Source organism: Planococcus citri, chromosome 1 (assembly GCF_950023065.1).
Source record: "Planococcus citri chromosome 1, ihPlaCitr1.1, whole genome shotgun sequence".
Lineage (NCBI taxonomy): Eukaryota > Metazoa > Arthropoda > Insecta > Hemiptera > Pseudococcidae > Planococcus > Planococcus citri.
The window spans coordinates 90,629,545-90,644,369 of record NC_088677.1 but is presented as its reverse complement, the minus strand read 5'-3'; the positions used below and the strand labels follow the sequence as shown (position 1 = coordinate 90,644,369).

Here is a 14,825-nt window from a genome sequence, read left to right as displayed (position 1 = left end):
TCTATCGCACATACCTAATACCTATAAAGGGAACAGGAGTTGGGTAAAGGAAGAATCGATACCTACCGCCAGTACAGCCATGAGCCATGAGCCACGGCGGCGGCGACGAGACTTTACCGACACAATAATGTGTGCCGTACCTTTTTTCGCGCCTCATACTGGAGAATGGTATCGAAATGCGATATCGATAGGCAGTAGAAAATGTCCATTTGTCGCAAACAAATTTTGTTTCTCTGTACTATAGTCAGTTTACGACGTTCGACATGCACATCTCTCGTGTTAGCCTGTGAAATTCGGTCAAAATTACAGCAACTCGCACTCGTCGATATTATTGCTGAGCTAGGAGTACATATACTCGTAGTAAGCTATCGCTATCGCTATCGCTATCGCTATCGCTATACCGATTTGTGAATTTCGAGAGTCGCACGTAACGTACGTAGTAATATGTGTACATACAATGTATATTGTACACTGTACAGTAGATATTTTGCGCTGCCCCTACCTCCCTGTTATAAGTAATTAGGTAGGTACAGGTGTAGAGGTGGAGGTACGTTATGCGTTAACATTCTTAACAATACCACATTTCGCTAATCTTCTTTCCGTCACTCTTGTCACCTTCACCTACACCTACTACTATACGCAATTGTATCGTATTCGTGCATCCTGCCTCGCTGCGTCCTACGTCTTTTCAGTTTTCTTTGCGTGTGCATCGTTGCGTAGGGTCATTGCCATTTGCCATCGCATCGCATCGCATCGCATCGCTTCATCGGTCTGGGTCTGTAGTCTGTATACACGTTATGTACGTTGCACTGTACTGCACTGTACGGTACGGTACGGAATAGCGTAAGTGCCAAGTGCCAGGTACTCGTACTCGTACATACATTACATACATTACATCTGCATCGCAATATTGATTTCACTGATTGTGATTACACTCGGGCTGATCATCGTCGCGTCGTACATTCAGACTGCCCAAGGGCCAAGACCCAACTCTGAACTCACGTTAGCGCCGTCAGCGGTCAGCGGTCTGCGGTCAGCCTCAGCGCATCCACACTGAACGCGTTACGCGTTTCGCGTTTCGCGTTTGTTTACTACGAGTAATTTACGTAGTTTTACGAGTCTCACGCGTAAGTAGAGGTACGCTGAGTCGCTGAACGCTGCATTGTACCTGCTTGCAGTTAAAATGCACGTATGTATAGTTGCACATTCGGGTTCGCGCCTCGCGGTATATATACGAGTAGTAATACGAGTATACGTACTCGTACTACTACTACTACTACTACTAGCGTTGTATTGTAGCGTTCAGACTGCACTGATTGGTGATTACTGAACCAGGAAGTAGGAAGTAGGAACTAGATGTCATTTTACGTAGATTACATAGGCATACGTAAGGTACCGCAAGATACACCACGGCGCGGTGCCGGTGCTGGTGCCGATGGTGTTGTGGTCGGGTCTCGGCCCTCGGGTAGGGGTAGGAGGGTGGGAGGGTGAGACAGACAGAGACACTGCACAATGCCCATGGCATGCATTGCATTGCATTGCATTGCATTGACGTATGATGTTACCAAAAAAGTATAGTGTAGGTGTACTCGACAACAGAGACAGACCAACATACGTAAACATACAGTATGCGGTAGGTATCTCTATCTACTCTAAGGTCATATGGCGAGTAGCTGAGTATTGAATATATGTAAGTACAGCAATACTCGTATGTACCAGCTAAGCTACGAGTAATTGGCTATTTTGTGAGCGGCGACTGTCGACTGTCGAGTGATACGAGTATGTGATGATGAATTTCACTTACCAATCTAAACCGACATCTACATGGTTCATTCTCGGCAAAAACCGCCTAGCTTCATTACTAATATCTGCGGACAATCACCACGTCGACCATATTCTTCATGCTCCGGTTCTTCGGTGAGAGGGGCTGGGGCTGGGGGTGGAGGTGGAGGTGGGCTTTCAATGTTGTTGCAGGAATGGAATGGAATGGAACCAAAACGAAACGTTATCTCAATAGATGGTTTCCGGTTACCGTACGATACCTCGACACGACACGACACGACACAATTTGCGATACCTACAGAAAATGGGCTATGCAAATACAAATACAATACGCAAACCGATGCCGATGGGCGATTAGGCGATTAGGCGATTGGGCGATTGGGCGATTACCGAACTAGTCACCAACAAACAAAAAAACGCGCAATAACACGACGGTGGCCGCCGCCGTCGCCGTCACCACCATCATCTTCATCATCGCCGCCACATCCTCGATAGCTGCAAGTACTCGATGCGCGCATTTGTGGGTGTCCGTGTATCAGTACGAGTATTCAGCATTCGCATAAATAGCTGGTATCGACACCGACACCGATCACGATCAGACGAACCAACACTTTATCGCGTAAGCGGTAAGATACGCGATCGAATGGGCGAATGGGCGAATGGCGAATGCCGTGCCGGCGATAAAAACTCGACTAAACCAAACCAAAACAAAACAAAACGAAATGAAACACAACAAAAGCAGGGCGCACACTGGCGCAACACCGCACCGCACAGACCACACACACGCACGCACGCAAGCACGCACCAGACAGGACTGGGACACGTTCACTGTGATAAGGGCATGGGCATGGGCATGGGCATCATTTCAAGCTCGGATACTGGATGTCGATTGTCCATTGTCGATGTCTCTGGATGGAATGCTGGCCGATGCCGGTTTGTTAGCCGTACAGGTAACTACACGTAGGCACTTGAACTTGACGCGAAACGCCACCACAATCCACAATAACGACGAGTACGAGTACGAGTACGAGTACGGCGAGCTAATTATCAAACGTGATAACTCTACATTATACACTAATTTGCAATGTCATCGCGAGCGGCCGACACTCGATTGAAAAATTGACCAAAAAATGAAAAGAAAACGAGAAATTTGCGTCGCGTCTGATGAGCGGTGAGAAAAAAATCACGTAGGTAAAAAGGTAAACAGTGAATGAGACGAGTACGAGTGCGATTGCGATTGCGACTCTCGAGTATACGAGTAAAATGTAGTATTATTTTATTAGGTACCGCCACCGGTACGCGTACGCATATGCTTCGGCCACGAGCATACAGACAACAATGACGTCGACCCGCAGACCCGCACCAGATCGCCGCCACGGCCGCCGCCACCGACGACGACGAGCAGAAACAAAAACCAACTGAGCGCACCGCGCGCACATCATAACACACCTCCCCTACGGCCTACACTCGCGCTCTCACTCGCACTCACACTCGCCCTGCACCTCAGCGAGCGCCACTCAGCCATGTAAACAACGAACGGCGAACACCGAACACGTCCAGTCACCAATGTACATATTACATACATACGAGTATAAGTATAATAATCACGAGAGTATGTATATACGTATATTGCATACTGCATATTGCATATTATATGTACGATTATACGTACGACGACGATACGTTCATGTTGCACATACGATTTTTATGCAATATGTAATATGTAGATGTACGACGCGACGTAGGACGTACGTGTACTCGACTACTTACTCGTACTTATACTTACTGGTTAGTACGATATAGACATACGCGTACGTGTGATACGAGTACCCGAATTGCATCAGGTAAACAAAACGCATTACGCATTATGCATTATGCTTGGTACACAATTACACATACCACATAGTTAATCAAGCAGAATGGAGAGTACCAACTCCGAACCGATTTAGAGCGGCCTTTAAAACTGTCTAGGTGTCCACTGCCCAAATTGAATTTTACGAGTGTCGAGTAGCATGTCACACAATAATGAATAAGGTCAAGGAGTAGGTATACGGTGTAGGTAAGTCTAAGTACTAAGTAATCCATCGAAAGTTACAAAAGCTCAAATCTGAGCGTTTAGTAGCGGCGCGGCGCGGCGCGGGCGTATCTTTTCAACACTTGGCAGGGCAGAAGAGGATGATTAACAAGTCGCGGATCGCGATTCTGCATTGTTCAAAGTTCGTGCCACTACCTGCTCCCTTTCGAATCCGATACGACACGACGCGACGCGACGCGCAGGCGCAGGCGCAGGTATAGTCAGTTTCTCGTACTAATAACGATCTCAAATTTGAATCTAACTCTTCTTTTTAATAAGGCGTGGAAAAGAGAATTAATCGAATCAAGTTACATACTCGTATTATGCGAAGTGAAATTGCGTTTTTTTCTCGGTGGGAGGGAATGGGAAGGGGGTCTATGTATACTTGTGTACTTACAAGCGAATAAATGTCAACTCGTCGCCTCGGTTTGGCTGAAATTTGGCTCGTTGAAAGTTCCCGTCACCCGCACGTCTTCACAATCAAATTTTTAGCTGCCCAACTGCCCGAGTTGATTAGGTACCTACCACCTACAGTGAGAGACGTGCAGCCAGAAAAGTGAAAAGTTCCTACTTTTCTTTCGATCAAAAGTTGAAATGAAAAGTTGCTATTTTTCCTTCCACTCTTCACTTGGAGCGGAGAGGGGAAGGCGAGTGACCTACATCAATTTGCTCGACAGAAAACACTGATTCCGTCATTCAGCCGTCGCGTCGCGTCGCGTCGATCAAGTCAAATATCAAGTTTCACTCGTGGCCGTGGCCAAATTCACAACTACGAGTATGCCAACTTACCTCGTCTGGGGGAAAGTCGTAAGTTGGGGTACGTTTGCAGGATGAAACTCGACGTGACGTAGCCTATATTTTATTCCACTCGTATAACCCGAAGACCGAAACCAAAACCACTCGCTGAAATTTCACCGCAGGTTAGACACTTTTGATGCATAGATAGGTAACACAAAAAAATCGAGCCATATCGGCTCACTTTCTACAGTGTACATAGTTGATCGATGTTAGAGTTGCAGCTAAAAATTTGATTCCGAGGTGTGGGTACTGTGGGTACTGTGGGTAATTCGGTAATGTCAACTCTCAGTTGCAGGACCTAGATGCTCGTACTCGTAGCTGTACCTCTGCTTCCACGAACACGTTTCAAAATTCCTTACGCAACATTTTGAACTCTAGGTGAATTACGAGTACCATGCACCGCGAATTTGGTCAGAACCCAGCATATTTATGTTGTCGTCGTCGTCGTCGTTGTTGTTGTTGTTGTTAATTTTTTGGCCCATTGATGGATTTATGCTGTACGTCCGCGTCGCACGTACTTACACAGATACCACTACCAGACTGAGAGCATAGTGTGGCGATGCCAGATGCCAGATGCCCGAAGCCCGATGCCGGAGGTGAGAGCGCATCTGATTGCGAATCGTCAAGTATTTCGTAATGTGAACAACGAATGGGTATCCGGTATTTTGAGAGAATAACCGTAGAGTAGAACCGTGGCCCGCGGTCCGCGGCCCGTGGGTCCGACTATGATATTCTTAATGTAAAATGTACTCCGGACTCGTATAAGTCGTATATTTGAGCAGCATCGAGTAGAAGTCACGTCATCGCGCACGCATGCGTGGCGTGGCACGACATCGTCGCTCGTCGCTCGTCTCAGTCTCAGCGTCTCTTCTCTCAGCTTGAGCCTTCTGCGCTTCTACTTCTTGTTATACGTACTCGTTCGAGTAATTTGGAATCTTGGGATTGTCGACTGTTGTAGTGTTGTCGTCACCGTCACCGATACGGATACCAATACCCCATACCCCATACCGCATACCGCATACCGCATACCGAATACCGATACCTGCTGCTACTGTTCACTGTTCAGCTTCATTCAGAGCGTGGGAGGCGGGGGCGGGATCGGGAGCGGAGTGCGGCGCGCAGCGACGTACATTTACGGCTCGGCTCGGCTCGGCTCGGCTCGGCTATTATAACAGCAGCGAGAGAATTAACAATATTGCTGCCATCTCACCATCTCAGGCGTCGTCGTCGTCGTCGTCGTCGTCGTCGTCGCCGTTGCCGTTGCCGTTGTGAGTGAAGAAGAGAGGAATATGCAATCGAATCTGACCTCACAAACCAAAGCTATAAAAAACGTCCGCCGCTGCTGCCACCGCCGCCACGGCCAGCCCAGCTCGATGTATTGGACCGCTCGTCGGGCGTCGCATCGCCACCGCCACCGCCACGTCGCGACGCAACTGCCGTTATCTGCTTTTTATCGTCTTTGTTTTACACCCTGCCATCGCCATTCGCCATCGGGCGTCATCACTCAACAGTCGTCACCACTTCACCAGTACCACCAACACCAACACCACCGCCACGGTCACGGAGCGGCGCGGCGCGGAGTCGCGGTCATTCCGTCCTTTTAACCGCGTATATTACATACATACTCGTAGGTAGCCTATCACTCGTAAGTGATACCGTATCTCAATCGGACCATCACGTTCAGAAAATAGGTACGAGTAGATGCGACCCAATAACTGAGTGCGTGGTGTCTGTCTGTCTGTCTGTCTGTCTGATGTCTCGGGGGATAACTCACAACTCAGTGGACAATTCTCATCAGGACCGAGACTCAGACACTCGCAGGTCGCAACGCAAAATCTGCACACGCACACGCACACGCACACAGCGTGTTCCATTCCAGCGCAGAATAATCACCTCCTCTCACCAGTAACATAGGCAACCCATCCTAAGCGCAAGTAAGCGAATTTGCCTACCACGGGCTTCGAAGGGGCTGACTTTGCGTTACTCGAGAACCACCGTACTGACGCGATGTATGTAAAACGGTTTTCAAAAGTTGATCATTTTTGCAATTTTTCTCGTAGCGAAGAAATCTCGAGAAAATCCCTCTTTAAGTATCACTAGCTATTAATATGTATGTAAAATAATCACGCTTCTCGAAGAAAAAGGTTGCCACGCAATTGCGCCAATCAAAAGAACGAATCTTGCCGACCCTTTGCCTACACTGCGGACTGTCAGAATCGTAATTTCGACCTAGTTGAAAAATTCGTTCCTATTCGGGTGTTAACCTTATTTGCTTTTCATTTTCAAAATTGAAAATTTGAAAAACTCGGCCTTTAAATTCGAAAATTTTTCAGCAAAAAAAATATAAATGTTTAAAAAACACGATCGTTTTTCACTTCTCGAAATACGAATTTTTCAACACTTTTGACCTCGTTTCGCTCGAACCAATTCCCATCTCTTTCCCAAAATAACAAAAAAAAATTCGTACTTGAATTTTCCATAAAATTCAAAAATGAAAATGACAATCGTTTAACAAGCTCTAATGGCAATGCGAGTAGGTACCTAGTACGTACGAGTTCATATACCTAATTATATCAATTGGTGAAATTATCATATTTTCATGTGCTAATTTCATTTTAGAAATTCGTCGCGTTATTCGGCAAAATTGGTAATCGTATTTTTTCCCTCATTACCGAACGGCAATTTTCAGTCACCCTCCTTCACCCCCTCCCGGACAACCTCTAATTTTGTCGCTGTCCGTTAGACTTACGCGTATTTTTTGCGACACGAGGCGGAAGATTCTGGAGTGGATGAATAGATAACTTATGCGACTGAACAGACTGAACGATTCATTCGTACGTACGGGTATCTTGTTCGATTCGCATTTTCACAACTCGGCGCAACTGCGGGTACACGATTTTGGCTGTTTGGCGCAATTGCAGGGCTCCCGAGAAGGCCGTTTGCTTTTTCCAATGGCGCAATCCCCGTTCTTCGATCTGAATTCGCCGATTCGGACCGCGCCCGCGCGCGAATCGTATCAATTATCATTCGCGACAATTCCGCTAAACAAAATCCGAAGAATTTTTTTCAGTTTCAAGCTGAAACTCGACTACCTACCTAATTTCACATACGAGTATGGTAGTACATACCTAATTATAATTATAAAGCTTCGAAATAGGTAGCGTAAACGATGTAAAACAGTCTATAGCTCGATACTCGCTATTCAATTGCGCATTGCGAGGCGATCGCGATACGAGTAAGTGAAACGGCATACTGTGACCGAGTTTGCATTCAGAAAAATCGCTCCCAAAAAAATTTGTTTCTTTTAAAAATTGGTCAAAATTCACAACGCAATCGTATTAGGAGAGAAAAATTCACTTACAACGGTTTAAATCGACTTTGGCCAATTTTGTAAGGAAAAACTGAATTTTTTCAACGATTTTATTATTCGATCCTTTCTGGGTTTTTAACAAATTTTGAAGTCGAAGAGTGGTTACTGGTTAAGTGGTTACAAAGAACAACATCTAGGTATCTATTATTTGGCGTGGTTCACCGATACCGAGTTAAAGCAGCTACGCAAAATGGAAACCAAAATCAAAAATTTTCCACACGAAGAGGGAGCGTACAAGCCAGCTAGGCAGTTAGCAGTTACCCAGCCCGTTTGGATGTTTCGATAGGCAAACACGCTTACTCGGGCTTAGGTTGGGTTGCCTATGTTACTAGTTCAAGGAGGTGTGGTGAGGCGTGAGGCGGACAGCCGGACACCCTATACATAAAATTGTCACCGTACCGACCGCGAACAGAGCCGAAATCTGGATCCCCGACCCCGACCCCGACCCCGACCACTGATTTATTTTCATTTCCAATCGGCAATCGTAACCGTAACGCGAACGCAGATGGACGATTTTCGTTCGCAACGCAATTCACACCTTAATTCAAAAATCGTGCCATCATTCGTCAATTCGATTAAAAATTCAACTACAGTGCAACATGCACGGTCTGTTCTTTCTTTCTTTCTCGTTCGCCTTTTTTTCGGATACACGCGACACGCGACACGCGACACGCGCGTGAGAAGTAGGCCTACTCGTAAGTCGTACTCGTAGTTATATCGGAAGTAGATACGTGTATGTGTTGTGTACATTACAATTTACATATACGTACTAACGCGGCAAGGTTAATCAACTTTTACCTTAGCGCAAGAATTACTCGTAACTTGGCGCGACGCGACGTGGCGCGGTAAGAATACGTTTGTCGTTTACGTACCTCTAGCTACGTATGATTAAACATACGTACATGTTACCTACTCGTAAATTAGAATTATAATGCGCGTGTAGTGGCCAGTGGGGTGTAAGAGTGTAAAAATGTACATTATAAATAGAGCGGAGAAATACATACATGTATACGTAAATAGGCTTCGCCGCACGGTGCGTCGGCGTCGCCCCCCCCCACCGCCACATCTTTTCTCTTCGTGGCTCCAACATACGAGTACCTACCTACCTACCTAGTACCTACTACGCACATATCGTAAGCGTATAGAAAAAAATTAGTAAAATTGACTCGATACACGTCGCGTTGATTGAAGAGCGCTGTAAATATTATCTATTAATTGAAAAACTTGAAACGTAAGAGTATTACGAGTATTATTTAAGAATGGGCGTTTCTTCGCCATATTTTGAACCGTTTTTTTTTGTCGAGAAATTTTCACTACAAAGTTTTTTCAAAAAATTCTATCAAATTTCACGATTTTCACGCGTAAAAACTTGGTAGTCTCGCTCGTACGAGTACGTTGAGAAAATTGCGCCTTCGTGGCTGATTCTAGCCCCATCTACTCGTAAATACAGTATCTGGTTGTGCCACTGTATACGTAAATGCGGGCAAAATACCTATTTGTACTCGTACGTACGTTAGGGATAGGGTGAGGGTGAGGGTGAATGGAAAAATAAACCGTACCTTACCTCGGATTTTGACCAAATTTACGGAGGTACCTACTACCTAGTTCACATTGAGTAGGAAGTACCTATCCGATAAAAAATTTGAGCGCTCTACGTACGAGTAAAAGCACTGCGCAAGTGTCGCGGTTGACTCGTATTTACTTTGATACGAGCGTGTCTTTTCTCGCGGTAAATTTTACACCCCCTCAGTGGAAGGAATGGTGAAAGCTGAGGGCAGAGGGCACGGTCTTCAAAGTACGAAGTACATACCATCATTTTTGTTGTCATTGTAGGCCGTAGGGGTATCTGATGGCATATTTCAAACCTGCGGATCGAGGGAAGAGGAAGCGAAACCGGATGAGGAGTGTGAAAATCATCGTGGTACATGCTCATTGCTCGCAGTCGCATCCGAGTACAAGTACACAGTTACACACTTGCGCAGTGTTTTGCGAGATGCAAACAATTCAACTTTTCAACTTACGAATGTTTTACTCGACGTGCGACTTTTCAAACCTCTATTCCCAACCGTTGGCAGGCTGAAATTTTTACGGTACACCTACACTCGCAACTCGAAGTGAACCACACGACGCGACTCACACGAGTACCTATAGGCTAGGTATAGGTATTGCGCGTGAAAATCATTTCATCCGAGTGGAAATGGTTTCGAGTTGGACAGCGCGGGGCGGCGGGGCAGCGACCGTAAACTCGAAAATGGCTACGGACGGCGGCATCGGCATCGGCACGGGCGAGTAAGAAAAGAAAGAAAATAGCGCCGCAGTTTGCACGACGCCGCGCGCCGTGCCGTACCGTGCTGCCTTGCTGCCCTGCTGCCATACCAGCAACCAGCAACCAGCGCCAGCACGAGTACGAATATGGCAAAAAATTCGCGAGCATAAAAGAGAACATCTTCTGGAGAATACGAGTACAATACTCGTACCTAACTTACTCGTAGTAGAGGAAGAAGAAGATAAAGATGAAGAAGACGACAAAAAAAAAACGAGTCGAATAAGACGGTACGAAGCGAAGGTACGAATAACGCACTTTCTTCTTCTGTTTTCATTTTTCTAGCTTTTTCGCCGTTTTTGCTCGGTCTGTTTCTGTTCCTCTCGTTTCACTTGTTCGCGAATCGATCTGTTCAACTCGTACAGTGTACAGTGTATACAGTGTATAGTGTATAGCGTATAGCGTATACTATTACTCGTACAGTACGATATGTATGTCTGTGTATAAGCTCAACTTTATCTAACGGTGTAACTTTGAGCTTTTCCTCTGTTTTCGCCCGCTTCAATTCCCAGTAGAGCCGCCGCGCCGCGCCGCGCCGCGCCTCGGCCTCCTCCTTTTTCTTTTTCTGCTTCTTCGTTCTTCGTTCTCGTAACCGTCGTCGCACCTTAGCAGCGTAGAGCCGCTCCTGGTGCTGGTGCCGCTGCCGCTGACGCTTCCGCTGCGGCGCCCTTCTGTTTTTCCTTCTCGCTCATCTTGACGTTGCCGTTGCCGTTGCCGTTACCGTTGTTGGGTATATCTACTTAACCTCAAAGCTATCAAGCTTTTCACATCAAACGTGCACGGCGCGGCGTCGGCAGCAAGTAGAAGTAGGTACGCTGGCTCACCAGAGGCAGAGGCAGCGGCGGAGGCGAAGGTGGAGGCGGTGACGACGCTGGTGCTGATACTCGCATAAACTAAGTAGATATACGAGGTAGGTATAGTATATATAGTATATACAAACGTACAACGAGTACCTCCACCTTTATAGCTACCATAGCTACTCGTATATAGCTATTCCGTACAGAATACAGATACACACTGAATATTTGGTGTCGAGTGTCGAGTGTCGAGCGTCGAGTGTAAGGGAACGAGAGATGGAACAGATAGCGAATGGGTGAGTCGGGGACCAGGGTAACGGGTCAGGATCCGGCTGGCTGAGCTGAGCTAAAGGGATGGTGTGGGATGAGATGAGTAGCGGTAGCGTACCGACGATAACGTTAAACGTAAAAGTGAGTGAAAGCCTGAAAGAAAGGGGATCGCCACCTTGTCGATGCTTTGCTGCGCCTTGCCACGCCACACCGCCACCTCAATCCTCAATCGCAGTCAGCGGCGGAGAAGGCGGCGGCGGTGGCGGCGTTAGCGTCAAACGCGCTGATTTTTTTTTAGCCACCGCCCGCGCCACCACTGCACCGACATCACTCACAGATGAAACTTCTCGTTTACCATTTCTCAGTTTTCTTCTTCTTCTTCTTCTTCTTCTTCTTCTTCTTACTTTCTTTTTTTCTTCTTCTTTTCGATGTTAGAGCTTTCTTTATCTCGGTATTTTCTTTTTTTTTTGGTTTAGGTTTTTTTTTTGTTTCTTTTTACGTACGGTTGGCATTTTGCTTTCTTTTTCTGGTTCACCATTCCATTTTCGTACTGTTCGTCGTCCTCGTCTTCACTCGCACCTCTCGCAACGGCAACGCGTCATTTATGGCTCGGCATTATTTCTTCGTCGCACCCCTGCTAGGAGGAGGAGGTGGTGGTGGTGGAGGTGGTGTTGGTGGCGCTGTCTGCTCCCCAAGCCCGATCATTTTTCTCGTTTACCGCATCCTCGCATCCTCGCCACTGTACGCTGCTGCTTCTGCTCATCTCTGCTCATCTGCTGCTGTTCGGCTGTCCGTGTATAAATTCCTACCATCTTACTCGCTTACGCTTTCGCCACCACTATGTGTATACTGTATATGTAATGTATACTCGTAGTAAGTAGTGTTTCGCTTGGCATAGCGATGACGATGACGATGGCGTTGTTTTGCGGCTTCAGCTGTGATTCGGTAAACAATATTTTTGTTTGGTCGCTGCTGCGGCTGCGGCTGCGGATGCTATTGCGCCTCGTTTTGCTCTGCATACTGCCCGCTACACGCTGTACGCTGTACGCCACCCTTTTTTCATTTCTACGCATGTAATAGGTACGGTCATCTCTGGTAGGTAGGTACCTAGTTGTAACATACGGTGTACATCTACATACGTGTGTGTATTGTGTATTTTATCTATATCATCTCTAACAGATACCAAAGTATACCAACGACTAAAGAGCTAGTTACTATACCCAGCAACAATTTTACAGCACAGTACACAAGCAAAAGCAAAAGCAGAAGCAGCAGCTGAAGCTGAAGCTGAAGCTGGCTGCAATTACGAGGAGACAAATTGATGAAATTCACGCTGACGCGATCATCAAACGGCTTTTGGGTTTGAAAATCAATCTAAAATCTTGTCCACATTGTCCACGACCACGAGCGAGGCTAGCCTGAAAAGTGCAAAGTACCTGCAACAAATGACAGCGACGATGCGAGTTGACAAAGTGACACGAGCAAAATTGAAATCAGATGCTTTTGACCGATTATATGCTCCTACATCCCCCCTCCCCATCCCCCCCCCCCCCCCATCGTCACCTTGATTACGAACGATCTACCTAATGTAAGAACGCACACGCAGGTATTTGCCAGTAAGTAGCGAGGACACGAGTAGACGCTTCAGGTGCTGCTGGGTACTCGTGTCCATAGCAGCCAGCGCGGCGGCGGAGAGCAGATCAGATCAACTTCGAGCAGTGTGGAGTGGACTGTGGTGGAGTCGAGCCCAGGCGCGGGTGCGGGCGCGGAGCGGCAGATGTACTAGTTTTGCGTCAATTTGGCGAATGGCGATAATACTCGAAATTATTTGCCAACATTCTGCTCGAAATGACCTACGTGTGCGTGTACGATGTACGATGTACGATTCCTATTTTCGATTTGGCATTTTGGCTCGACGCTCAGCTCCGCGTCGCGTCGGCGTCGTTTTGTTTTCGTAGGTAGGTATACGTATTTTTATCTCGATGCGTGCAGTCTGTTACCACGGCACTTTGCAGCTAGTTAACCGTAGCTCTAACTACTCGTACGAGTAATAGCCAACAACAACTACATACAGACTGCAGTCGTACGAATACAAGCTGGCCAGTGATTTTACAGCATACGAGACGTATACCACAATTGAAGGGCCTGATGGAAGAAGGTCCTCCTGGGCCGGACGCCGGAGGCCCTTTTTCCGCACTTTGCCTCGGTGATTCGAGTTCCTCCAAGTCTCGGCTACGTTAGGTGTGAGTTTCAGTTCATGATCTTGTTCCTAGAGCAAGCTACGCGATATTTTATTCGTATCTCTTCGAATAAAACATCTCAATCGGCGTACCGCGTACCGCGTACCGCGACCGCCATACCGCGACCGTAGGTACGTGTTACAGTTTCATAAAAATTGATCCGCAGGCGAAAGGAAGCATCCTACAAAAATTTCAAGTGTTTTTTCCTAAAATGCTTAGTTTTCGATTTAATCACGTTAAAAGATGGAGTTGATGAAAATCAAAATCAACTTATTGAAGAAGGGCCTCCGCGACGCGAGTTTTTAAATCTCATTTTTTTCGAAGATGCGGATAAATTATTTGGCGGGTGATGTTCGATAAAAAACACCTACCTCGAATCAATACGTCGCGTCGAGTAGTTTTCAATTGGCAACAAATTAAAACTTTAAACACGTTTTTCTCAAAACTATGTTTTTCCGAGGTAGCCCTTCTTCCATCAGGCCCTTCAATTATTTACGATTATAATCGCATCGCATCGCATCGCACCGCACCGCACCGACGCCAGCGCCTTAAAATTTTCGCATTAAGCAGCCAACGAAGCGTCTGCGTGAATGTGAATACATGTTGCGAGCGTAGCGCCGCCGCGCCGCATGTCGACGTTAATAAAATTGCATACCACGAAAAAATGTACGGCGCCGGCGCCGGCGCTACGAACCGCGCCATATTAAACGCATCGAAGCCCTGCTCAAGAAGGAGCAAGAGCAACAAACAACGGACATTCGTAGTACGAACCTTTGACCATGCGAGGAATTATGCGATAAACGACGAGAAAACGAAATTGAAGACAACCAACGGCAATGGTAGCGGCCGCCATCGCCAGCCCCCAAGCAAACGAGATGAAGACGGAGACGGAGACAGCTGCGTTGTATGGTTTGAATTTGGAATTCTTTGCATTGCGGAATGTTTTCACGTCACGTTGCAAGAAATTGCAATTGAAATCGCACGAATACTCGTATCTCTAGCTCTACATAGTACGGAGTTGGCGACAAAGTAATTTCTAGTACGTATTTGCATTTTGTCTGCAGCCAACAGCCACATTTCTCTCGAGACCGATGTCCAACCAGAGCTAGACGTTATCCCATCTCCCAACTCGAACCTGGGGTAAAATCACTAGGAAAAACGAAGAACCAGA

At 46.7% G+C, this 14,825-nt stretch overlaps 1 protein-coding gene across 3 annotated transcripts in view; it reads right to left on the bottom strand.

Moving 5' to 3' along the window:
- Nucleotides 1-14,825, bottom strand: part of LOC135841143 (zinc finger MIZ domain-containing protein 1-like) — a 172,255-nt gene that overhangs the window by 38,122 nt on the left and 119,308 nt on the right. For 2 of the 3 annotated variants that reach the window (XM_065357966.1, XM_065357982.1), the window contains exon 1: nucleotides 1,805-3,380. The exons of the other annotated variant lie outside the window; for it this stretch is intronic. In XM_065357966.1, the coding sequence (XP_065214038.1) occupies nucleotides 1,805-1,833 (29 nt within the window). In that variant the 5' untranslated portion in view covers nucleotides 1,834-3,380. Of the gene's footprint in view, nucleotides 1-1,804; nucleotides 3,381-14,825 lie in introns of those variants that run through there. 3 annotated transcript variants of the gene reach the window in all.